Raw genomic sequence first — 27731 nt, 5'->3', positions numbered from 1 at the left:
GTATAAATTGTCGTTAGCAATTTATTTATAAAACTGTGTTTATAGTTATGTTAAACATATAACCATTGTTATAACTCAACGCCTAATTTCTTATACAGTTTAGTAATTTGTTATTTATTTAATAAATACATTACTATCTAAACGCTAAAACAGCTGCACAAATTAAAAACTTAATTTTGTGTATTAAATTTATGCATAATGTATAAATAAACAAAGAAGTTTCTTTATTAAATCAAAGTATATATTTTAAAAGAGTTATAAATTTTATCTTTGAAAACTAATGCAAATCACAAAATAAAAGTGTACACCTAATTTTAATAACACAATTAATATGTTACATAAGTTTGGAAATGAGCCTTAAACAAAGTACAAAGATTTAAACAAAACAAAAAAGAAAGAAATATTTTACCTATACTGTAGAAGTAGCACCAGCATGAAATGCAGACCTTGAAAACAGCTAAAATTAAATTTAAAGTCATGATACCATAATGAATTTTATTTTAATAAGAGTCTATTTAGAAAATCACAACCTTACTAAATTGCATAAATTTTTTTATTAAAAATGCTAACAATAAAACATGCAAATAAATTTATATTATGCAGATGCATTATTTCTTAACAAGATAATAAATTTTATTTTATTTTTAGTAATTTAATTCTATGTTATATAAAGCTGTTAACTATTTTAATTAAATTTCTTGTAGAAAGTAATTTTATTTGCAGCAAACTTTTTTTTATTTTATAAATACTTTATTATAAAACTCGCCTAAATTTAAGCATTTTCTCGCTTTCTTTTACCATGGTATTTTGTTTTTAGTTTTTTTTGTCTTCACTTTTAAGTTTTGACTTTTGTAGTTCTTTAAAAGCTCACAAAGTAATGTTAAATACTTTACCGCGAATTTTTACAACACGTCTTTTAACATTTTCTCTAACTTGGTAACTAGCTTAAAATCAATGTTGCTTTATCTTTTAAAGATGCTTTAATACTACCAATTCTAAAAAAAAAAGGTTTAACCATAGTGATACTTCTACTTTTGCTCATTATATTAATACTTGAAATTAAAACTAAGATGTTTTATTTACTAAAATCATCTAATTGTATAGAAAGTTGTGAGCTTTGAATATTTAAAACTATACCAACATATCAGTGGTAAATTAAAAAAATTGTACTTTATAATAATGAACATGTATGACTGAAAAAGATATGACTAATAACTTAAACGATGATTTTGATACAATTTATTTATGTTTTTATTATGATAAATAAATGCTATAATAACACAATAAATTGTTAATTTATTTTATAAAGTCTTATATTGCAAGTTACTTTTTTCTTTTTATAAACAAATTATTTTTGTGCTAACCCAGGTGTAAAAGTCTAAAGCTGTTCCTGACTTATAATATTTATTTTTTTTGATAGACATCAAAATACAATTTATTTTTTGTTGCAATAACTTTAAAAGAAAGAAATACAACTTTAAAACAAATAACAATACTTAAAACATTAAAGAAATATATTGCAAGTTACTTCTTTCTTTTTATAAACAAATTATTTCTGTGCTAACCCAGGTGTAAAAGTCTAAAGCTGTTCCGGACTTATAATATTTATTTCTTTTGATAGACATCAAAATACAGTTTACTTTTTGTTGCAATAACTTTAAAAGAAAGAAATACAACTTTAAAACAAATAACAATACTTAAAACATTAAATGTCTACTAAATTAATAAATAACAAACAACAACGAATGTGAAAAGATAAATATAAATAACGAAATGCTTTTGTATATCCAACAATTTTTAATTATAAAGTATAAACAAACTGTTTAAAGAAGTTAAAAAACTTTGCTTAAATAACCCACAGAAGTAGTTTAACTTCTTTTTAATAAACATTTTCTAAAAACATACAAATTTTAATCAGATTTACTGTAACGAAAAGTTTTAGTACTAAAAAGACTTTACATATTATATAAAATAAAAGAATCTAATGTAATAAACTTGTATCAGTTGAAATATCATTTTCGAAGCTAAATTATATAATTTTGATATCAACAAAACTAATGTTACACAAGCTTATACTAAACTAATTAAAGTTAAAAAAAAATTTACAAACTTTATACAAAACTATAAGCTGTTGTTTTTTTTTTCTTCTGAGCTTTAAAAGAGTTTTATGGATACCAAATTTAGCTTTGTTATTTAGTTTTGTATATAGTATGTCTTTTTTAAATTTTTGTTAAACTTTAATTAGTTTAGTATAAGCTTGTGTAACCGAAAGGTTATTTGTGCACCAGGTCCTAGAACCAAATATTTTGAGCGTCTTTTTTTTTTGTCGTTCAAAAAACTATAATAAAGTAAGATTAGTTAATAAAATACAACTATTAGTTTCATTAGTTTTAGTTACTGGTAATATTCACTTATTATTAAACATTAACATTAATAGGTTCTTAAACTTTATAAGTAACAAAAACAATTTCAAAGCAAATGATTAGGAATTTACAAGTAATTCAAAAGCAAGATTTTTAAGCTTAAAATCTACAAAAAGTTTTAAACAAAATAGTTAGAGTTTCTATAAAAATACAGTAAAAAAATTTCTAAAAATTTTTTTTTTTTTAAATTCCAAGCCTTTTTTGAACCTATTTTAGTTAGATTAATAAGAGCTTTTATTTTACGAGTTTTTTATAGGTACAAAGGATATTATCTTGGGTGGTAAAACAAAAGACTATTAAAACAAAGAATACTAAGTATTTAAAAGTTCGCTATTTGCTACCAAGTTATTTGTTAAAATATGTAAAAAATCACATTTGAAAATAAATAATAATTAGTTTGCGCTGCAAAAATTATAAGAATTTACTTAAATTATACATTTTTTGTTTTACAAAGTTGTACAGTTCGTATTCTAACAAAAGGCTTGTTTGTTCTCTGAGAAACTTTTTTGTACTTTCTGATGTCGGTTGCTTGTTATTAGTTTTAGTGTCGTTTTTCACTTTTTGGTTTTCCTGAGGAGTTGTTTTTTTAGTTTTTAAGCTAAGTATTTTACTTAAACTAATGCTTAGTTTTAATGTTTTAATAAAAACTTTTAATTAACTTTTGTCAATAAAATTTCTTAAATTTTAAAACACTGAAAAAGTATTATCTAAGAGTTCCTTAAAAATTAGAGTTAAAAACGTTTTGCACAAATAGAAACTTAAGGTTGTCGAATAGATGTTAGTTACTATTTACAAAAGTGTATTTTTCTATGTTTTCTTACAAAATTTTCTGAGCGTAGCACATTGGTTTATCCGTTTATATTATCAGAATATATGTTTATCATGTCAAAGAAAGAAGCTACACTATATTTTTAGTTAAGTTTATCACTGTATAAGTTAGTTCATAGAAAAATATTTAAAAATACTTAAATTTTTTTTTTTCTTTTATAAGCTTAATTTAAGTTTTAACAAGGGGTAAGAAAAAACGTTTAATAGAAGACTTTTTGTTTTCAATAGTCGAAACCTAGTTTCATTTGTATATTCTTGAAGGTTCTTATTAAATAACCTTAAACATTAACAAATAACATTAAACTAGATAACGTCGTCCGGTTCAACTCTATAGTCTTACATTCTAATAAAAAACTTATATTTTTATTTATCAATTTATTACTCATAATAATATGTCCTGGACATGACTTTAAACTGTATCCAGGTGTACGACTCGATAACCGAAAGGTTTTTTCGTACACCAGGCCCTTGGACCAAATACTTGAGCGCTTTGTTTTTTCGTTCAATAAACTATTTATTTAAAAAAAATACTTGCTAATAGCTTACTAATACCAATCCTAACGCAACAATTTGTATAATAAACTGCAAAATACTTGCTATATTTTGCTGACGCACGATTTACTGTGTTTTTCATGGCATTATGAAAAAAATAAGTATAAAAATAACGTCCCCGCGCGATTAATAATGGCATCAATAATGGCATAAGGCTTAAAAACTTTACAGAAATTGTAATGAACTTATCAAATATGGCTGAACTATAATAAAGTTTAGCAACATACTAAATATATTAGACAATATTTATATACTATATATAATGCTTAAATCAGTCAAGGACACAGACAATTTTTTTAAGGGGTAGGTCTTTTTATGGGTAGTATTTTATGGGCACTATTTTATGTGTAGAATTGCTGCAATCAATTCTGCCCATAATTTGATGTGATGTCATTAAAATTATGTGTAGTATTTACATGTTGCTGCAATTAAGTTGCTGCAATTAAATGAAAAATAAAATACTGTCCAGGCCTTATATAAATATTATGGATAGTTTTTGTAGTTTCAAACTTATAAACAAACAAATAAAAAATAACTTGAATACACATAAACCAATAGTTTGATTTATTTGTACATGTATTTAAATTATATTTTGTAAACTAACAGAAGTATATGCTAGACTTATTAGAAGATTATGGATATTTTCTTCATTTAAGATTAAAAAAAAAAACTTGAATACAGTTAAACCAATTGTTTGATTTAAAAGTATATTTATGTAATTTATATTTTTTATATTAATAGAAGTAATGGCTTGGCATATTATAAATTTTTTGGTTTTTTTTTTATTTAAGATTTTATAAACAAAATTGAAATTGAACTCACATAAACCAATAGTTTGATTTATAGTTGTATATATGTAATTTACATTTAATAAACTTATAGAAGTAGTGGTTTGGTCTTATGTGTACTATTTTATGGGCACTCTTTTATGTGTAGAATTGCTTCAATCAATTATGCCCATATTTTTATGTGATTTCATTTAAATTATGGGTAGTATTTAGATGTTGCTGAAATTAAGTAAAAATAAGATACTGTCTACTTTTAAATCAAACAATTGGTTTAAGTGTATTCAAGTTTTTTTTATCTTTTTTAAATGTTACATAAAAAAACTATCCACAGTCTTTTAATAAGTCTAGCCACTACTTCTGTTAGTTTACAAAATACTATTACAATTTAAATGTACAAATAAATCAAACTATTGGTATGTGTATTCAAGTTTTTTTATAAAATTAAAACTACAAAAACTATCCATAATATTTATATAAGGCCTAAACAGTATTTTATTTTTACTTAATTGCAGCAACATCTAAATACTACCCATAATTTAAATGAAATCATATAAAATTATGGGCATAACTGATTGAAGCATTTCTACACATAAAAGAGTGCCCATAAAATAGTACACATAAGACCAAACCACTACTTCTATAAGTTTACTAAATGTAAATTACATATATACAACTATAAATCAAACTATTGGTTTATGTGTGTTCAATTTCAATTTTGTTTATAAAATCTTGAATAAAAAAAAAACCAAAAAATTTATAATATGCCAAGCCATTACTTCTATTATTATAAAAAATATAAATTACATAAATATACTTTTAAATCAAACAATTGGTTTAACTGTATTCAAGTTTTGTTTTTTAATCTTAAATGAAGAAAATATCCATAATCTTCTAATAAGTCTAGCATATACTTCTGTTAGTTTACAAAATATAATTTAAATACATGTACAAATAAATCAAACTATTGGTTTATGTGTATTCAAGTTATTTTTTATTTGTTTGTTTATAAATTTGAAACTACAAAAACTATCCATAATATCTATATAAGGCCTGGACAGTATTTCATTTTTCATTTAATTGCAGCAACTTAATTGCAGCAACATGTAAATACTACACATAATTTTAATGACATCACATCAAATTATGGGCAGAATTGATTGCAGCAATTCTACACATAAAATAGTGCCCATAAAATACTACCCATAAAAAGTCCTACCGTCAATAAACTAATAGAACTAAAACACATTCATGCAACTAAGTAAATAATAGTGAAAAAGTATTTTATGACGTAGTAATTCAAAACTGTGTATAAAACCAATTTGTATTAGCTAGAATGTTTTTTACATTATAATGATATAATTGTTTGTAAAAGTAAATCTAAATGAAATGAAAATATAAACAAAACTTTTCCAATATAAACCTTTAATTAAAAGTAAAGTACTTAAGCAATAGTTTAGGGAAAAATGATTTGTTGTTAAAACTTTTTAATTTAAGGTTTGTTTCAAAAAAGTTACTTTTATTCATCTATAATAAAATTTTGAGACAAGAATTCATTTTGCAGTTTATTTCATTTTTTGTGAACTTAAAAATTTTCAATCTACCCTTTTCAAAATATCTTGTAGATAACTAAACAGATTTTTGTAAAACAGTAAACTTAATAAAATTGTAAGATTATGCGTCATAATAGGTAAATAAAGTTATATGTACTATGCGATGCTATTATAAAGTTGTTTAACAAAATTTAAAGTATAAAGCTTAAGTACAGCAACCTCTCGCATTTTTACGCTTTCTTGACGTTACGCACTCTCGTTTAGTTACGCATTTTAGAATTCTAAAAAAATAAAAATAAACTTTAATTTTGTTTAATATTGCACAAATTAGGTTTATTGTATATTATTAACTGAAATATGTTTTTAAATGCTAACCCACCTTTCTATATCTTTAAACTTTGTAAACTTATGTTCCTCGACTAATTAATAAACATTTAGTTAGACCTCAGTATATCAGAAATTTTGTTAAGAATAAGAGATTAAATTAAAATTCTTAAAGAAATATGTCTGTGGGAAAGTTTTATGTGTGAAGAATTCCATTACAGCAACAAGTGCATATTTTTGTAAAAGGCTATAGAAACAAATTTTAATATAGACACCACACCATTTGTTAATTGTAAACAAATGCTTATTTATAAATTGATTTGCTAAGTACAATAGAAAAGAAATGTAAAGTATCAAATAAGTCACATATAAATAAAGATAAATTTTACTTATTATTGAAATTAGTAAAACTTTTCTACAAGTATTATTATTTTATATAAGTTTAAATCCTTTTTTAATATATGTATAGTTTTATCTTTTGTTTTCATATTCATAAATAAAGTAAACAAATTGTTAAAAGTTGCAAAGTCCCCAGTCTGCTTTTAACTAGAGGCAAAATAAAAAAACAGCCATTATAGTAAGTATATTTGGTACCTCTCGTATCTTTACGATCTCTCGTATCCTTACCCACTTTTTCTGTGGACACAATGTGCGTAAATAAACGAGAGGTTACTGTACTAGAAATTGAAAGCATTAATTTAAACTTTTAATTTTATAATTCTAATTTGTTTAGTTTGTTGTAAATTCGCTACTAAGTTTTGTTTTTGTTGTTTAATTTTATTTTAAAGAAAGTTTAAGTAAGTCTGTTTCCTTTTATTAAAATTGCTATTAATGCTTTCAATTTCTAGTACTTTATTACTTTAAATTTTGTTAAACAACTTTATAATAGCATCATATTACATATAACTTTATTTACCTATTATGACGCATAATCTTACAATTTTATTAAGTTTTCTATTTTACAAAAATCTATTTAATTATCTACAAGAAACTTTTGAAAAGGGTAGATTGAAAAATTTCAAGTTCACAAAAAATAAAATAAACTGCAAAATGAATTCTTGTCTCAAATTCTTATTTAAAAAGTCGCTATCTGGAGCATTCTACTTATACAATGTTATGGGCCTGGTATATAACGCAACGTGCGCTTTAACTTGTGTAATAGATGTCCCCAATATAACGAGTAAACTTTAATTGATTTAGATAAACTAATATGACTTACTTACTTTTTATTAAAGGTTTAATAAATCAGTTACTTATACTAATTTAAACGTAGTGATAATGTTTATATATACAATGAAATTGCGAAACAAAAAGGTGATAAAAATACTATACAACATAAAGCCAATGAATCGAGTTATCAATTCTTTTAAAAGACTAAAATACATTAATCTAAGAAGCTGAAACTAAGTGTTTGTTTAAACTCATAAAGTGTTCTAAAAGCGAATTAAACTCGATAAACAAGATTGAAACCATTAACAACTAAATGCAGCGAAAAGCCGCCATGACTTAAGTTGGCTGTTACGCAGCCGAAACTAAAAGCCGATTTTACGCGCTTTTTTTCAATTTATACTCCGCTTGAGAGAAAAGAAGAAAATAAATAAGAGACAATTGAAGCAAGAGCGGCACAAAAGTTAGTACCGAAAAGAAGTTATTTAGTAGATTCATCTATAATACTATTTCTTTAAGATGAGAAGTTTGTAAGAAACAGTTTCTTATTAAGATAGGTTTTTATACTTACTTTAAGTTTTGTTTTAGAATTTTTTTAAATCATCGATAACAGTAACTATTTATTAACATTAATTTACATCAAACAGTTCCTTACTAAGGTAGTTTTTTATTTAAGGTTAATATCGAAAAATATTGCTAACATTTTTGTTGGTTACTAAGAAAATAGTCTTCATTCATTAGATAACAGTAAACCACTTGTGTATTATAGGTATGTCGATGATGTTTTGCTATTTTTACTTCAAAAAACAATGTCAATAGCTTTTTTACTCTGCTAAATAAGATGCACAAATGCATAGTTTTTACCGTTGAAGAAGAAGTTTCCGGTAAAATTCACTTCTTAGACATTAACATTACTAGAAACAGCAACAACACCTTTTCTACTTCTGTGTACAGAAAAAAAAATTTAGTCCACACTACATTTCCTGAAATTCGTTTTGTCCCACCAAACAAAAATTGAAGATCATACAATGCATAACCAACAGAGCTATCAAATTTGCACGGCCGACTGTTTGGATATAAAATTTGACAACATTTACAAATTTTTTTCTCACTAGGTTACCCCGAAACAGTCATCAAGAAGACAATTAAGGCAACTCAGTCAAAAATGAACCGCTTACCCTTTTTCGGCCCACATCCTTGCCCAGTCTACCTCCGCATTCCTTATATGGGTGAAAACTCAATAATACTGGCTAAGCAAGCTTCATTAACTATAAAATCCACCTTTAACAGTGTTTCGCTACGTGTTGTGTACAACACCAAGGAATTCTAGCTAGTACCGAAAAGTAATTCTAAGCTTAATGGAATTGTGAAAGATGCCACACCTACCCATGATTTGACTAATGTAGTATACATATTTAAATGTCATTGCGGAAATGACTACGTAGGTCGAACATCTCAACGTTTCCACGTCAGGCGAGAGCAGCATGTCACGAAAAAGCCAAAAAGGTTTATTTTTAATGACGACGAGAAGCTTAAAGGTGAACAATCATCTATTCCTCAGCACCTCCTAAACAACCCTGTTTGTGCCGAAAACTACCTGGATGATAGGTTCGAAATTCTATCCCGAGCTAGAAACACCTACCATCTCTCAGTTCAAGAATCTTTGTTTATTAGAACTCGCGAGCCAAAAATTTGCAAACAAAGAGATTTTTACAATTTAAAACTTTATAAATAGCTTTTATGTTTAGTAGTATTATTGTTGTCGTTTAATATGTTTTTAGTAGTATTATTGTTGTCGTATTTTGTAATGTGCTTTTTATTTGATTTAGTTTCAGGTAAAAATTTCTACTATTTTAAATGTTTTTGTTTTGCAATTTTGTCTTTTAAATTACTTCAAATTACCTTAGTACAACTCAATTCTATTGAATTTTTTTTTATAAACAGACTTTTATACTTTATGACGTAACTATTTTTAGCTAGACTTTTCAAATTCATTGTATATAACTAAAATTACACTATAATATTAATAGTTTTTAGCAATATTATTCTGAGGATGCGCTTAACGAAATTAGTTGGTAAACTTTTTTCGAAAATGAGTGAGTTATGTTTAAATTTTTTAGTTAAAAATATCGTTATAATTTTTTTTAAATCTTCTAGATTTTTTACAAATTAATTTTATACACAGTTTTAAATACTACGTCATAAATGTTTAGTTAGTAGAGTTCTAACACCAGGCTTAAAAATTTCCCGGTGATTAGCCGAAAAGGGACAGGCAGTTAGGTCTAGCTCACTACGCGGTAACTCTACCACATTTCCCAGCAGCTCTCATACAACACCTAATACCTTGAGCTCACTACCAACTAACTCTAAATCATCACCTAGTAGCTCCCGTACAATACCTACTAGCTCATTACCCACTAATACATACGCGTAAACCCTTATAGATACTATCAGTAGCTCCTACACCAGGCCTAGGACTACAGAATCTATGAAACACAGTTGTATTAAATCAATAAGTCATTTTAAAATAACATATTTAGATATTGTTCTTTCAAAAAGTCTTAAATTTTTTCATATAAGTATTTACTGACATTTTAGCCGAAAACACTTTAAAACGAAACCTTACAAAATTCATTCTTTAAACTCAAACTCCTGTTCGTAGATAAGTAGATAAATAGTAATGAATAATAAAAAACACTTAATTAAATTAAATAATTTTACAACAATTTGTTACTTTGTTTAGTTTGATTTTTACAAAATAGAATTTGACTTTCTTACTGGGTTCTCATGATACAGTTTCTTTGCATTTTCAAAAAAACTAGGTGAGAGATATTCTAAAATTGTTAAACTTGTATCGAGATCCTCTATTAAACCAACAAACAAATAGTTTTTGTCAATGTTATGTTTCGCTCGTTCTACTGCCCATCGTGATCTTGACCTAAATTTTAATCATTTTTCAATAATTAGTTTTAAAATAACAGTTTTTACGCAAAATTGAAAAGTTTATCATGAAAGATCTAAATTTTAAAAGTATTTTTTAATTATTTTTAACTAATGTTTTCAAAATCAGTTTTTATTAAATTTATTTTTATTTAAAGTTTAATTAAATAACTGTAATCTAAAACTTCGTAATCTTTTATTTGCGTAAAGATGATTTTTTTTCAACGCAATATAAGTTTTAAACCCTATGCTTGAAAGTTTTCTTCCTATTTTTTTTATAAACCAGCTTGATGGTTAAAAAGGTAAAAGTTTGAATACAAATTAATAAAATGAAAAATAAAAATACAATTTACACATGTTAATAAAATGTGGTAAGATATTTATGTGCTTAGTTAATATCTAACTTCAATTATATTATCTAAGGTTAACAAATACTTTATATATAGTTCTACTTAACAAAAGGTTTAATCATACAAATCTGGGTCTCAATTTACCAAAAGCTTATGGTCTGATGATCGAATTGGTATAAGGCTCTTTAAGACTTTCGCCGATGTTTTCTTTAATAATTATATTTAGGAACAATTGAAAGTTTCAAATGCTTAAATGTAATGCCTGTTAGCCGTAAAACTATTTCCAAAGCAAAAATTAAAGATTTGAAGAATGATTGTTAGCTTAGTTTCATAATTGAAAAACAAAATCCCTAATTAGCAAATACTTATTGTGTTTTTTTATGCATATTTGTTTACGTTAAAATATTCTATACGATTTAAAAAGACTTATGTTATATAAGAAACAACCTTGTTCTCAAAAAAAATATATTTAATGCTTTGTTGTATCATTTGCTTTACTTTTTTACTATCTTAGGTAGCAACTTTTATAATGAAACGCATAAAGGATGTGGTAGAGAAAACAGATCTTAAAAACTGCGCCGTTTTAGTTATTTTGAGACATATAAAGTATTTTGTCCCTACTTATAAAACTGATGATATTTTCCAGAACTAATGTGTTTTTATTTAGTGTTTTCTAAGTCGTGCATAGAACTAACATTAATGTGCACAAAAAGAAATTGTGAATTATAACAATTCAAAATATGTTTGTATTGTGTTACATATATATTGTTTATTGAACGAGAAAAAAATACGCTCAAAAACTTTGGTCGAAAGACCTGGTGTACAAAAAAACCTTTGGGTTATCGAGTGGCACACAAGAACAGTTTAACGTCATGTCCAGGACAGTTATTACGTATTTATACTCTATTTATTAGTAGTTCTTAATTTTTCTTAATTTAACTTGCACAAACAAAGACAAAACAATTGTCAACAAAGAAGTAGATTTTAAGAAAATAATTCAATTATAATAAAATTGTTTGTTCAAAAATTCTTCTTAAACAATTTACTGAACACTATTTTAAAATTTTTGTAGTAACTTTTTCTAAATGTAGATTAAAATTTTGATAGTTCATAAACAAAGTTCTAGTTTTTTTAAATTAAATATCATTTTAAATATATATTACAAAACATGTTCGAAATACCATCAATAAAGCTTATTGAATTAAGGGCTCTATTTTTATTAAGCTTTATTCAGATTTCATACAACATAGGTTGAAGTATACGTGTTAGTAATAAGTGACAAAAAAAAAATTAATGTTTACGGACCGCACCGTATAGAAAAAAGTTTTTAGCGGGCTGCAGTTTTTTTAAAATATTTTTAGTAATTAATAAAACATACTATTTTAAACCAAAATTTGATAAACCACAAGTAAATAATAAATTATAAGCCTAAATATAACTTTTTACCACAAAAGTTTTTAAAGTATGTTTCAAGCTTAAAAAAACATCGCTGATCAATGATTTTCGCTTTATGTTCCGCAGTTTGCCGACAGCTGTTTGCCCAGTATAAAATTTCGGAGCTTGAAATGTTTGTTTTAAAAGCCTTCTTAAGAATTGCGTAATATTACAAAATTTATTTTAATAGGAGCTTTTTTAGTTCTTTATTGATTGATAACCTTGACTAAATTAAGTAAATAACAATTTTCCAAATAGTTATCTTTAAAAAATTATTTTCTAGTAACTTATAACTTAAACTATTCTGAAGAACATTAAAAGTTAGATAACCTTAATCCAACTAATTACTTCAACGATTGAATTTAATGATATATTTAGCTTCAATGTTAGTATTTAAAAAATAATTAGGCTCTAAATCTGATTGAAAACTTTTAAACAAAGCAAAATAGAAACAGACTGGTTATAGCTACAGCCTAAGCAACTAACTTTTTTTTAATTATTTAGCTTAAAATAACGTATTTAGAATAGAATGACTCTATATAAACTAAAAAAATCTTTATTAACTCCATAATGAATGACCAAGTTAAAGAAAACGATAACTTATTTTTACTAGAATAACAAATATAAGCTTATAAAAAGTTATAATTTTACATTTTATTTAAATCTTGATACAAAAAAGTAAGTGATTCATACATATCAAAGTTACATCAATAAAGCAAAATTTAAAATAATTTGCAGTAAAATGTGTCGCCGATCTTTAAGCAAAACTTTTATTTAAATTGACTATTTTATGAAATCCACTTCACTTTTAAGGTTTTTTAGTTTGGCATATGCTTGGTGGTATATAAAAGATATAAAAAGTTCACAAAAAAAAGAAAAAAAAAAAATTTTTTAGCTCTATTTTTATATCTTTCCAACAGTAAAAAGTTTTAGAAACAAATTCAAATGTTTAAAAAAACAAGTGTAAATGATGATTTAGTAAATATTGAAATAACTTTTTATCCATATGATTTTAAATAATATTTAAAAAGTATTAGTATACCTTACAAATCTAATCTATCAAAAAAGCTTAAACTATTACAAACTTTATTAACAACAATAAAAACAAAAAAGGTAATTACAATTAAAGTGCGTCACACCAGAGTTGTTATAGTTTAGGTTTTTGACAATTTAGAATTTGTAAGTGCTATTTATTTAAATCGTCGTGCGTCTAGTATTGCTCACAAAATTTAGTACCTGCTAAAAGACATGATCTAAGAAAGCTTTATTCAAACCGGAAAAATGTAACTTAATTTTTAGCTTTGAAATATATTTATTTAAGTTTGTTATAAGAGCCCAAATAAAAACTATGCTTAAAACCATATTTGCAATTGTGGCGATAAATGTATCACAAAAATTATTCTAACATTAGTTTTCTAGTTAAAACAAATAAAAGTATATTAAATATTAATATTTTCTGCATTCTGACAACAATGCTTTAAATTAATTAGAAATTAACACCTTTTTGGAGTTCTATTTTTATTATCAGAATTTCTATAAAAACTATCAAGCTGAAAATTAACTGATTGACTAATCCACTGCTAATATGCTTTGAATTTTTGGTAAACATAACAAGTAAAATTGTATACTACGTTAAATCATTTATTTGTTCTGCAAAATGTGTTTTTATAATACGAAAGTTCTTAAATTATAAAAGAAATAATTTAGAAAAAACTAACATGCATCCAGGATGATTACCACAAAAGTAAGGAACAACTTGCCAATACGGATTTGTACATTCATTTCTACGCTTACGTACGCAATCATCCACTGTCTACAGAGTATTAAATAACGTAGGATTGTTAAAAATCAACTAATTTTAAATATAAATATTATATAACAAATCAATTTTGATAATACCACATATGATTAATATTTGAAAGTAAAACCGGTACTAGTGAAAAATATAAGCAGATAATCGTGCTTAGTTGAATGTAACTACGAAAAAAATTGCACTTTTTTGTTCACATTGCTTCAGTCTAGTCTAGATTGAAATAGTTAGTTGTATTTTTCTTGAATCAAATACTATTATAAAAAAATCATTTAATAGTTAACATTCCTTTTGTCTAAGTAAATTTACTAAACACTTGATTTAAGTGCTTTAGAAAAGTTGAGTACTTAAATAAATATTGGAAACTAATTTTAAAGTGGAAAGTTGATAGTATTTTAGCTAAATTTTATATCGATTTTCTTCTTTTAGAAAATAATTATAATTTTTAAATTATTTTTTTCTTGTCTGTTTACGTTGTTTACATTATAACAATTAATTTTGTTAGTGTTGCTTTATATTCACAATTGTAAGAGCTTAATATTCTAAAGTACGTAACAAGATTGTTCTTTTTTTATAAACAATATAGTTTGACTTTTTAAATCTTATGATAATTTACAACGCCTTAGATTATTACTCTAATGATTTATGTCTTGTTTTGTGTTTTTTGTGCGTTTATTTATTTTTTATTTTTTATCATCTTTTTACAGCGCCAAATAGTTTGAGTAAATAATTGGCTGTAGCTAGATGACCAAGGTACTTTCTATTCAACAGATTATTTGGCCATGTTTTAAAATTTGTGCCCCAGTTTGAACAACTAACTTAATTTTTTTAACTTAACTAAATTTTATCGTTTTGCTGACTATTATTTGTTTTAACAAAAATCTTAGTAATAAAAAAGATGAAATTGATTAAACATTCACTTCGATAGAAAAAGAAAACTAACAGGACTGACTGAGAGAAAATTTATTCAAATCGGAACTGATTGGTTTAAAAGTACTAATTAATAGCTATGAAGACAGGAAATAATGTAATAATAAAACTGTGTAAAGTTAATTTTAAACGGTCTAGGACTAAAAGGAATGCAAATGACTATTTGAAAACAACACGGATGAAAATAAAGAGAAAAAAACAGATTTGAGCAGACCAGATTAAAGGTACCTGAAAAAAAAAATATTTTGATGGGAAACTTACAGGTGAAGCCTGTTCGAATGAGAAATGATTTAGTAGATTTGATTCTTATTTGATTTCAGACCAATACTTTAGTGTTTCTTATGTAATTCTAACGTTAATGAATATTCAAAAATTAAAGTTAATTTTGTGCTTATAGAGATCCTAGCGAAGTAAGTTCACTTGAAAATATAATAAAAATAAATAAAAAGTATAACTTATTATAAAATTTATATTACTTAATATCATTAATCTTAACGTGTACTTTTTGATTTTTAGTATTTGGCACAATGTTCTTGTTTTAATCTGAGTTGTAAAACAAATATTTCTTTGATAGTTAAAACATCTTAAAACTATTATTTTTATTTCAAACAGTAATCTTATTATTAAAATGAAATTACAATCGATATTAATTTGTCTACTTACTAGGTTGTTATTTGCTTACACATTGTTTTTAGTTTCCATACTTTAAAACTTGTAAAAAATAATAACTCAATTTATACATTTTAAGTATATGTACAAACTTTTTTTTAATAGAATAAAAGTAGATTAAAGTACAGTAACCTGCCACCTAGGTACGCACTTTGAACACAGCGCAACAGTGCGTACCCAACTGGCAGTGCACGCCTGGAAATTTTTGTTTTTAATCACCTACATTAGCCTAATAAAAACCTATTATAAGCCATTAAAGTTTAGAAACGACTATTAAGTCAAAGTCTTTAAAAATATAGATTTTATTGTTATAAGTATATTAGAAGACTTATGTTTTTATTTAATATATTTATCTAAGTATTTGTTTATACAACATTAATTAATCAAAATTTTGTTTGTAAAACTCAGTTTCACTCTTTAAGGGATCTTCAGTTACAATTTAAATCTTATTCAAATAGAATAGAATATTATTTGTTTATGTAAATTTATATTGAACTGAATTTTTTTTTTTTGTCTTGCATTACCTTGTAACTTTTAAAATTTACATAGTACATGTAATTAATTACTAATTTTAAATGAATAAAGATTTATTAAGATAATGATTATATTTTATCATATTGTGTAATTAATTCTTTTTATACTGCATGATCATTAAATGAAAAACAAAATTGTAATACTCTGCTGCGATTAACGGTAGAGAGCCGTCTTCTTCCATTCTCTTCTCTCAAGTTATTTTATGTTATAAGCAGTCAATTCGTTTAGTGCGGGCTTGTTTTCTTGTTTCATTGTTTTAATTTTGTCTTACGGGCAATCCTGCACATGTAACAGTTTTTTGTAGCATTAAACATCGTTTCTAGCGTAATGATGTCGATTGTTTTTTAAACATAGGTACTTAAGCCAAAATATTTTATTTCATGTTGTTTTGCTTTTAAAGTTTATTGTATTTGTTATCTTTATGTGTTAGTATCGTTACTTTTCGCACTTTTATTCATTAATTATACACTCTTAACTTACAGACTCGATTTCAGTTAACTCGTAGTATAAATCTTCTACAGCTTATAAACCTACTTCAGCTAAACAGTAGTATAAGTTCAGTTAACACTTATAAACGTACTATATTAATTAGCTAGATCGGTCTAAACACTAGCTTAACAACTAACTTAGGATTTACTATATACTAGCGCGTTGTAGTCAGTAACTGACAGGCCCGCGTTACACATATCTAAGCACACACCCTAAAACGTTTTATGGTGACTCCGGCATCTGAGCAGCTACCTTCATTAAAATTTCTACGTTTTGTCAATGGTGAACCAAAACAAATCGAATTTTATTAAAATTTTAAGTTAAGTACATAAACAAAGTCTTACTAGTTATTATGGACGTAGTTTATTCTAGACCAGGGGTCGGTAGCCTTTTGTAACTCGCGGGCCAGTTTTTTTAGAAAATATAACTCGTGGGCTGTACTTTTTAGAAAAAAGTTTTCGAGGGCCGCAATTATTCAAAAATAATCATACTAATTAGTAGAAAAATACAGTTATAAAGTAAAATAGTCAAAATAAGCAGTATTTTGGGACTAGTTAAGAGTAAATGTTAAATTAAAAGCCTAACTGTAAGTTTTTATTGCAAAACCTAAAATGTAAGTTATTTTAATATGATTTTAAAAAAGTGTGTTTTTTGCTAAAAAATTACTCGCGGGCCGCAGATTTTTGTTTTGAGGGGCCGCATTTGGCCCGCGGGCCACATTTTGCCGATCCCTGTTCTAGACCCTAGTAGCAGCCAACTTGCTAGGGACTGGAATGAGTTAAAAAAACAAACATATATTGTTTATTGAACGATAAAAAGAGCGCTCAAAAAGTTTGGTCTAATAAACTGGTGTACAAAGGAACCTTTCGGTTAGCGATGTAAGACATTAGTTTATAGTTTTCCCTTGTTTAAACGCCCCGTACTAGTAGCCTACAGAAATTTAAAATGTAAGTACAATCAGATTAACTTCTTAGAAAGAACATCATTGAATTGGTTAATGTCAAGTCTAGATAACGACCTCTATCAACTTATATTATGGAAAGAGCGTATAACTTTGCTCAATAAATATAATACAACAGGGACGTGATCCGGTCTACTTAGCAGATTGTATAGAGCAGGGGTCGGCAGCCTTCTGTTACTCTCAGGCCAATTTTCTCAGAAAAAATTGCTCGCGGGTCGCACTATTATGAAAAAAGTCTTCGAGGGCCGCAGTTATTTAAAGATAGTTATAGTAACTACTATAAAAACACTATTTTAAACCAAAAGTATAACATAATAAGCAGTATAATAGCACCTTTAAAGCGTATTGATTAAACTTAAAGCCTATTTGTAATTCTTTATTGCAAAATCTTTTGTCTTCATGCTTTTTAAAAAGTATGCTTTTATCTAAAAAGTACCTCGCGGGCCACAAATTTTGGCTTGGAGGGCCGCATTTGGCCCGCGGGCCGCAGTTTGTCGACTCCTGGTATAGAGTATCAATGTGGGGAGTTAGGCGCCTCAAAGTTATCGAGTCAGACCGCAAATATCTCATCTAGATTGTAACAGCCTGTAACAAAGTTATACATTTTAACCTTAAAATTGCTTTGTTAAGAGCTGAGATTAGCAAAAGACAGAGTAGGCGCGATGTACTTGAGAAAAAGTAGTACGAGAAAAAAGTATGGTTTGAATATACAGTGCCAAAACGTATTAGAGGAAACCTTTAGAGAACTAGAAATTACACAGCAAGTCTTGAAATTTCTCCCTTCATTTTGGCTTATCCAAAATATCTCGAACATTGAAACTGTAATTGACATATTCGAATAGATACGACATTGACGAGCTTAACCATAGAGAAAGAATTAAATTCGTCTTGTTTTCTAATATATTACCTCCTAAAGAGATGTGTATTTTTTTAGTTTAACTAGAAGTGAACACAGAAGTCTCACTAACTTAAAATTATTTTTACGTAACACATATACGAGAATTCGCGAGAAACTTAGGCGACCAGAGTCGCAAACGTATGCAAAAAACCTCTCAACAGAGGAGTTTCGAATAAAAATTCGCAAAGTAGAGCAAAGAATGCGAGAAATTGAAGCCAAAATAATCGCTTTAAACGCAAAATGCAAGCAAGCTGACGCCATACCGAGTTATGACGTCACAAGTACTGCGCATACAAATCGAAGTCTATATGCTTCGTTCGTAATCGTAAACGAAGTAGCGAGCGAGATACAGCATACGAAATCCATTTTAGTCGAGCCAAAAACAGTTACTTGCAATGATGTTCATGAAATTGACAACAGTCCTTGTTTCAGCCCTTCTTCAATCGCCAACTCCACAAATTTACGGGTAATCCCTTCGTCTACAAACGGAAAAACAGAAGAAGCAGTACCGAATATTGACAAAACTAAAATAATTAAGAAGCCCAATTGAAAAATTTTAGCAAAAAATCTAATTTTTACTTCAAACGCTAAAAACCTAAAACTTTACTTTAAACACAAAATTTTCTCTGAATTATCTAGTCTAGAAAGTATTCCTTTTGTGAAAAAAAGTTTAAGTTGGTTTATCTTTCATAGGTGGCCATACAAAACCGAAAAACTTTTAAAAAGTAGCGTAGAACATACTTTTAAAACAAACCACAAATTAGTTTGGCACATTTTTCATATCTGGCCTTAAAAATCAAAAAACATTTAAGAAGTATGGAAGAGGTCATTCTTAAATCAAACAACTATTTAATTTGGTACATTTTTCATAGATGGCCATTTAGAATTGAATAGCTTGTTGAAATTACTATAAGCTTTAGTCATACTCTACTTCAGTGGTCGGCAGGCTACTTCGAATCCGTTAACCCTAAATCACAAATTTAAAATTCTGTGCTTCCTAATTTGCTTTCTTTAGCGCCGCTAGTGTTTAAGAATATGTAAACACTATTTATCGTTTTTTTTTACTAATAATTCGGTAACACCTAGTTAATTTTTACACCATAACTAGACTTAATTATTATTAAAGAGCTAAGTATGAGACAGCCTTGATGTTATTGACCCTTCCTATACTTTAGTTTTATTATAAGTAAAACATAATTGAATTTTTTAGGCCTAACTAATTTTTTGTCAAATATCAGTTGATTAAGCTGATTAATATATAGATTTTTTATGTGGCAAAACCCTTTTAAACAATAAGAGTTAATAAAATTAAACATTAATAGAATACTAACCGTTTTATTTTGTTTTAAGAATCTATGAGATTTGCTCACTTCGATTTTTCTTTGGGCGGCTAAGGGTAGAAAATTTTTTATATAATGTAACAGAATAGAACTAGGAGGGTACAAAAATGATCGTTTTATTAACAACAAAATGGTCAATTAGATATCAAGGTTGAATATGTCTTAAACGTAGAAAGATTAAAAAAAAACTTTATTTTAGTTTCTGCGCGCAAAAAAAAGTTCATGTACCCCAAAATAAGTTTCATGCACCCCAAAAGTCTCGTGCACCCTAAAAGAAATTTCATGTACCTAGTGTGCACCAGTGTACACCGTGCCGACCACTGCTCTACTTGACTAAAAAATCGAGTCGTTACAAATTAAAATTGTGTTTTACAGTTGTCAAAGTTTAACTTCAGTTTTATGACACTTTATTTGCTGATATTAATAAAGATATTGTCTAAAAAAATTGTTAAGTTTAATTTTATTTTCAGCAACGGTTTTATTTTCAAACTTTGAGCAACAATAGACTTTGTAAATGCTTGTAAATGCTCGCTCTTTAAATTTATATTTCAGTCATAAGGTATGTAAATTTAAATTTCATTTTTCTTTATGTTCGTTATTACCACTTTTTAAATTTATGTTGCAAAGAACGGGTATGTAAATGGCAATTGCACTGTTCTTTTTTTTTTTCTTTATCAAAATTCTATTTTAGGCATTCATACGCTTGTTGCATTTATGTTTCAATCATTGGGTATGTTATTTTCACTTTCATTGTTTTCGTTAATTTCGTTAATCTTAAATGATTATGGCTTTTTAAGCATTCTATGTTTTAATCTTGGGGTATCCAAATTTAAATTACATTGTTCATTATTTTAGGTAAATAAACAAACAATAATATGTTTGTTTTAAGTATTTGATTTTCATTACAATTTTTAAGTTCATAACTTATTTCCTAGTTCATTTAGTTTCTCTTTGTTTAAGTTTTATACAGCCTAAACAGTTTTAAAATATCATATTTTCTTTTATTAAATTTAAGGATTGTTTTTTAAATTCAAAGCATTAAAAATGAGAATTTTGAAGAAAGCACTTTTTGGCTAAAAAAACGTACCATACTGGCAGTTTGTAGCTAGGAAGTGCGTACCTAGGTAGCAGCTTACTGTATTTAATAAATCATATTAAATAAAAAACTTAAGCCTATTCAATAAGCATATAGATGAGAAAAACTATGTAGGGGATTTAATAACTAGTAATACGAGTTTTTTGCATGTTGTAATTTTTTTTTCTAATAACAAACGTCGGCTAATTAAAAAATAAAGAAAAATAGATAAAAATAGTCTTTATAGAATTATTTCATAATAAAAACAATTAAAACTAGTGAAATTTTAAAGTTTAATTTGTTTCAAAAATTGATAAGCTTTTTATCTTAAGTTCAAAAATACAGCAGTATTCAGAAACCGGACTCTCGTAAAATTTCGAACAAAAAATTATAAAAAAGTTTAAAAGCTTGCTGAAAAAATTATTTAATAAGTGGTAAATATAATTTGAAATTTTCCATTTAGTAATTGTTGATGAATGAATATCTTGACAAGTCTTAAAAGTTAAATTTAAAAAAGATAAATAATTATTTGATTATACTGAAGAACTGATTAAAAAAAAAGATTCTTTTGAGGTAATTTAACAAAATAACCATCTAAGTACATTTTAAGTGAAAAAGTTTGCTTCAAAAAAATTGATTATTTTTTACTTTAATGGTTTTACTACAATCCTAAATATTTTTTGATATTCGTATTTCGTATCAAAAAACTTACTTCATTTTTTCTCTCATCGTTCATCCTCGATTTTCCTCCACCACGAGAATTCCCCCAACGTGTGAAATAGTAAAAAGAAACAAACCTTTCTATTGGATCTCTTAAAATATTCACGTAAATTGGTTGTTTTTGTTTGTACCTAAAAATAAAAGTATTTTTTTAGATTAGTAGTTAGCCTAATGGTAATTATTTTAATGATCAAAAACAAAGGAATTAGAATATATTACTTCTAATATTGTTTAGATTGAAAGCAAATAAGCCGTATTAAATTTAAACTACGTTTTAAAAGTTTTATTACTTTTTTCTAATTTTATTCCAAAATAACCTTTATTATTATATCTGTATGAATTAGAACAGTTTAGGTATATTCGAATTAACTCAAACAGTAATTTACTAATGGGGGCAGATTGTTATGAAAAACAAGTAAAAACTAGTATTAAGGGAGATCATTTAGATTTGAACTGATTGAGATGGAAATAGTTTGGATAATAATAAACATGGGTTAAATGTGAAGGAACTGTAGTAAAAAAAAAAAGTGATAAGTTATTATTCCTGTACTTTATGAACTAAGTTAACTTTTAATGTTTTACTTCTTATTTAATAACAGTTAATACTTATAGCAATGTATTACTACTTGTTTATTATGATTTGAAAAAAAAGCAAAGTATTACAATTTAGCAGTTTCTCTTATACTCATTTAAATTATTATTGATAATTGTTTCAATCATCTTAAGCAGCTAATAAGATAAACTAAGCTCGGAAGACTTGATAAGATTGATAACTTGTAGCCTACATACAGTTCAGTGGTTTATAAAACTACCTTTTTTAAATTAGTCCACGCCTATTGAAAGCTGTTAAACTTTTATTTTTTATAAAATATGTTTATTAGGCTTTTATAGTTTAATATAAAACTATTTTATTTAAATTAAACTGTGCGTACTAAACCTATTTATCAATTTTTTAAGCTTGAATGGTAATTAATAACAAACATTGTTTTATTCGAACTTGTCTAAGATAACTCAAAAACAGTCTATTTTTTTAGTTTAATAAAATAGGGAATATTTAATTATAAGTATTTTTTTGTTGTACAAACTTATTGAAGTCAAATAGAAACCAAAAAATAGTTTTGCAAATATCCTTTTAGTTCAATGTAAATATTCTTCATTTAAACTTGTCTGTTACTACTAATAACCATACAAAGATATAAAATATGCTGCGAAAAAAGGTAAATGTTTTAAATAGTCTTAAAATTTTAAGTTATAAAGAGTACCATATGCTAAAATGTTGACAAAAAGCGTTTACTTTATGCTCTTCAATTAAAAGTTAGCAATGAAAATGTTTTATTTAACAAAATACTATATTATTTCATAAACTTTATTTGAAAGAGGCTACTTAAAAAAGTAGCTTAAAATAAATGGTTTTTATTAACTATTGTCAAAAAAACTTTTACTTGGATTACAAAACAAAAACTATTTAATTTCAAAAATGTTTAACTCATAAATAATACTTTACTTTAGTATTTCTAAACAAAAAATAGATTCAAGTAAAAACAACTATACACAAGCTTTACATCTAAAAAAACTATTACGATACTTTTTCAATTCTACCAGCTTAAATATTATAGTTTTATAACTTAGTAACTCTAAAATTTTAGTTATATGCTAGAAAATATAGCCTACTAATTTATTGAAAACCATAAACCTAAACAATAGTTGTTAGCCTAATTGTATAAATTTCAAACTAGTTTTCATCTAAATATTATACTCATAAAGACTTAATTGTGTTGTAGCTATTTCTTAAAGTTATCGAATGTTACTTAGTTGAATATTTTTTGAAAATCCAAAATGATCAGTTTAGTCATTTTTGATAGATTTATTAATTAAAAACAAATAATATTTTAATTTTAATTCCTGTCAACATTTTTCAACATTTACATGTTTTTCACACTACAGCAGGTGATTTTTGTAAAAGACCTAGCCTTAGTTTTATTTAACTTTATAAAAATGAATTATATTTAATTCAACTACTACATATATATTTTTAAAACTAAAAGTTTTTTACTTAAGTGAATTTAGTTTTTGCTGACGGGAATCTGAGAAATAGACCCAAAAAGAACAAAATATTAATTTACATCGGCTTCTACTTATAGCGTAGCTCTTTATACAATTGTTCTTACTGAAAACTTTAATATATATCTTAAAGACTTAAGAATCCTTTGTAATACTTATAACCTTTGATAGAAAAATGTAACGAAGTTTACTAATTGTATTGTTTTTTAAATTACCGCCAGAAAAGCTAGATGATTGTTCCCCAAATCACTTTATAAAAACTTAACAATGTATGTTTTTGTGCTTAGTAAGCTAGTGCAAAAAACACATCACATTTTAAGACTCAGTATTATTAGTAAGATCCTTTTTTACATTTAAGATTCTGACATTCAAACTTTAAAAGAACATTAAGAACTTGTTTAGTTTGTAGAATACTTGTGTTATTTGTTGTTTTTATTTTCGTAGTTTTATTCTACTGATAGATTAGCTGCTTTGTCACTTTTCAAAAAACTAACTTCATAAATGAAACTACATATATTAAACGTATTACATATTTATTAATTCATAACTTAAACCTAATAAGTCAAATAAATTCTGGAGAAAGCTTAAGAGTCTAACCCTCAAAGCTTTTAATCCAAAAATTAGGCCATTTTACAATTGAAGGTAAAACCCTAAACAAGGCTGGGGTTGTTATAAAAGTATTATAAATTTTTTCTTGTAGGCCTAGTAACTTTTAACAACATTCATAAATTTTCATAACTGCTTTGACCATTTCTTTATTAAATACTGTTTAAACTATGATAAACATAATCAGGATATATATAAAAAGACCTATTGCCTTTTGCATAAATCAAGTTGAAATTATGATAACTAAGACGCTTTTTGTATACAGTAGTTTGAATTACTCCTCGAAACTTTTCGTTATTTTGCACTAACGGTTGAGTTCACACATTTGGTTCAAAGACTTTTAAATATACTAAAACACAGCGACAGAAGAAAGACTGAATCTAAAACAAGTTCCACCATTTACTTGAAAATACTAGCATCGATTGCTTATTTTGTTAGTTTAGTTAAAACGATAGTAAAAATTAAAAAAATTGGCTTCATAGTCTGATATATAAGTCAAAAAAACAAAAAAAAAGTTAATGTGTACATAGTTTGTGTTTGGTTTTTATTGTATTATACAAGTCTACAGAAGTTTTAAATACAGCTTGTTTCTTTTATAGTTCAACATTTTTTAAAGCTTTGTGAACTAATCAAGCTATATGAATAAAACGACACGAAAACAATAAATTATGTCATTAATATTTTTCTAAATTGTCTTTAATAGTTTATAAAAAATTATACAAAAGTATAAAATATATATTCATGTTTGATTTTGTCTACTTAATTTTTTAAATAGTAGTTGGAGACTTTATATAGCTATTTAAATCTTAATTACCTTTTTTTATAATTTTGTAATATTTTTAATACTTAAAACGTTAGTAGATTGCGCATAAAACTGTTCAAATTGGGAAACAGGTTATCGCAAGAACTTTAATGATTTTTATAGACAATAATTTTAAAAACAAGGACATTATCTTACAATTCGTTTTAATCTTTAAAAAAAAGTTTTACCTTTTAAAAAAAATCAACAGTCTATTATAAAATTTGAAGCATTATAGAATGACTGCGAAGTTTGTCCTAAAAAAACTACTTTTAGAGTTATTTACTTTGTTAAAATAACTTATTTCTAAATTTGTTGAAATATTTCACAAAATTTCTATTATCAAAAAAAATATTTTCAAACAAACGTTGTAAAATCTACAAAGTAGATATGTCTGATATAAGCCATTGGAAATTCTTTTCTAACTCTAATCATGTTTACAAACTCTTTTTCTTCCTCGTCTGATTTTTCCTGTTTTTCTCCTGGTTCCCATGGAGATGTTACTTGGAATTTGTTTATTGAACCAAGTCTGTAGAACAATGTTGTAACAGACATAGATCCACATTTAGGAACTCTATTGTAAATCACGTGACCAACGTCCTGTATATTATGTTTAAAGAATTAATTAAAAATAAAGTTTCAGGGGTATAATTTAGTAGCACTTATACTAAATAACTATATTAATGAATAAAAGATATAACTAAAATCAAGTTTTTAAATTAAAAACTTTTATTAACTGTCATTTTTAAACTTTGCTTCAATAAACAAATTTCTAATAAAAAATAAAGTGATGCTTGAATCTTCACTTTCACAAGATTTAGCCTTTGAATTTTTTAAGATAAAATATGTAAAAAAAAATTGCAATATTTAAAATAAAAGATATTGAATACTTGAAATGCTATATAAGATAAAGTGTTAGACTTCATCAACAACTTCTCTAAACAATTTTGTTTTGTAGTATTAAAAGAATTAAAGAGGTTTTTCTTAGGTGACTAAATTACCTAATTTTGTTATAACTTTCACTAAATTTTAATAAAACAAATAATTTTTTGCATAGTACTACAGTAGTAAAGTAGCCATTAAAGACAGTTAGTTACTTTCTGAAAAATTGTTTTTAAAGAACTGTAACTATTCCCTAAAATATTTTTGTATAGATTTGTGATACATAAATATAAAAATGTCATAGTACTCTTTGTTTGATTCAATTGTGTACTTAATGCAACATTCAATAAATTAAAGTTAAAATAAATCTATTAGAAAGAATTAATAAATTAGAATGTGGAATAGATAGTTTTAAATAACTCAATGCAACCTTTGTAAAATTCAACAAACTTTGTTTTGTCTGTTTCTATAGTATATCAGGTTAAGTTTGTCACCTTAGCAAAATAACTATTAGAATATATACAATACAGCTTTTAAACATATAGTACAGTCTTGAAAGATGAGAGAGTCTCTTTTTGATTACAAAATAGTAGTTTCAAAATTTTCAATTATTTGTTTTTTACATTAATAAAAGTATATTTTGATCACTTTGGATCATAACTACTGACTACATAACTTTGATTACTTTTAAGACTAACTTTTTAAAAACTGATTAACGCATATCACAGCTTTCATTCGCTTGAACTCTATTTTTATTAATTGTTACCATCTTTTAATATAGCTTGTATTAAATGAGACATTTTAAAAGTTTATATAGTTACAAAAATAACAAAAACGTATGATAGATAGTCTAGTTTTCAAAAATAATAGTTCACTTATATGATGTATAATTTTTCAAAAGCTGAAGTCTTTTTATATAAAGCTGTATAAACGAACCGTAGTTTAAAGTTTTCAGTAATTTAGCTGTTATAAACCTATTAAAAGTGTAACTTAAATAGTTTCGTAATAATTGAAAAATAAAAGTTTTGAAATTACAACAATATTCAAAATAAATACGAAATAGTGTTACGAAATAATTCTTAAACATTTTTATGTATAGTAAAAAATTTTATTTAACATTAAAGCTAAAACTTAAGAATTTTAAGTTATATTCTGAGTTATTCAAAACTAACAAGTTCATTGTTGATAATTTTTTCTTTTTGTTCTAGTAACAAATTTTTCTCTTTTGTTTTCTTTTTTGCATAATTTTCTTCAAATAATTTTTTTTCACGCTCAATTTGTCTTAAAGTTAACTTCTTGTACGTTTGATTTGAAGTGAAATTGTAGATTGTTATAAGTATAGTGCATAAAACTACTAAATAACTAGATAACCGAAACAAGTTTAATCGCGGCATTTTTTTAAGAATTCATATGTTAATTTTTCCATTTGTTTAGGAAAAAAACTACTGCACATTTATTATCTATAGATTTTTCTGTTAATAATTCAAAACTTTAATAAAGCAATTTTTCACAAAGGTAATAAGTGACTTATGTAATTAAATAAAATTGTTTAAAAAAACATTGCAACAAAACAAAGTACTTTTAAAGAAACATTGAAAAAG

The 27731-nt window shown here is 25.7% G+C and overlaps 1 protein-coding gene across 1 annotated transcript; it reads right to left on the bottom strand.

Annotated features, from left to right (window-relative positions):
• Positions 1-2021: 2021 nt before the first annotated feature.
• Positions 2022-27573, bottom strand: LOC145829997 (uronyl 2-sulfotransferase-like). Its single transcript, XM_082937891.1, has 6 exons — positions 27303-27573; positions 25616-25848; positions 21775-21913; positions 14075-14169; positions 10411-10570; positions 2022-2993 (listed from the first exon to the last, which is right to left on the bottom strand). Exons 1-6 carry the CDS (start codon positions 27522-27524, stop codon positions 2835-2837), a joined length of 1008 nt encoding a protein of 335 aa, XP_082794017.1. The 5' UTR covers positions 27525-27573; the 3' UTR covers positions 2022-2834.
• Between the last annotated feature and the right edge of the window lie 158 nt (positions 27574-27731).

The sequence above is a fragment of the Thalia democratica genome, chromosome 1 (genome assembly GCF_965202585.1).
Source record: "Thalia democratica chromosome 1, ktThaDemo2.hap1.1, whole genome shotgun sequence".
Classification (NCBI taxonomy): domain Eukaryota; kingdom Metazoa; phylum Chordata; class Thaliacea; order Salpida; family Salpidae; genus Thalia; species Thalia democratica.
This window is presented reverse-complemented; position numbering and strand designations above follow the sequence as displayed.

Coding starts and splice junctions, on each gene's coding strand:
- LOC145829997 (XM_082937891.1), bottom strand. CDS start 27,524: ATGCCGCGATTAAACTTGTTTCGGTTATCTAGTTATTTAGTAGTTTTA. Junction 14,170..21,774: donor ACGATGAGAGAAAAAATGAA/GTAAGTTTTTTG, acceptor AATACTCTGTAG/ACAGTGGATGATTGCGTACG. Junction 10,571..14,074: donor GGTAATCATCCTGGATGCAT/GTTAGTTTTTTC, acceptor ATTAAAATTTAG/GTCAAGATCACGATGGGCAG.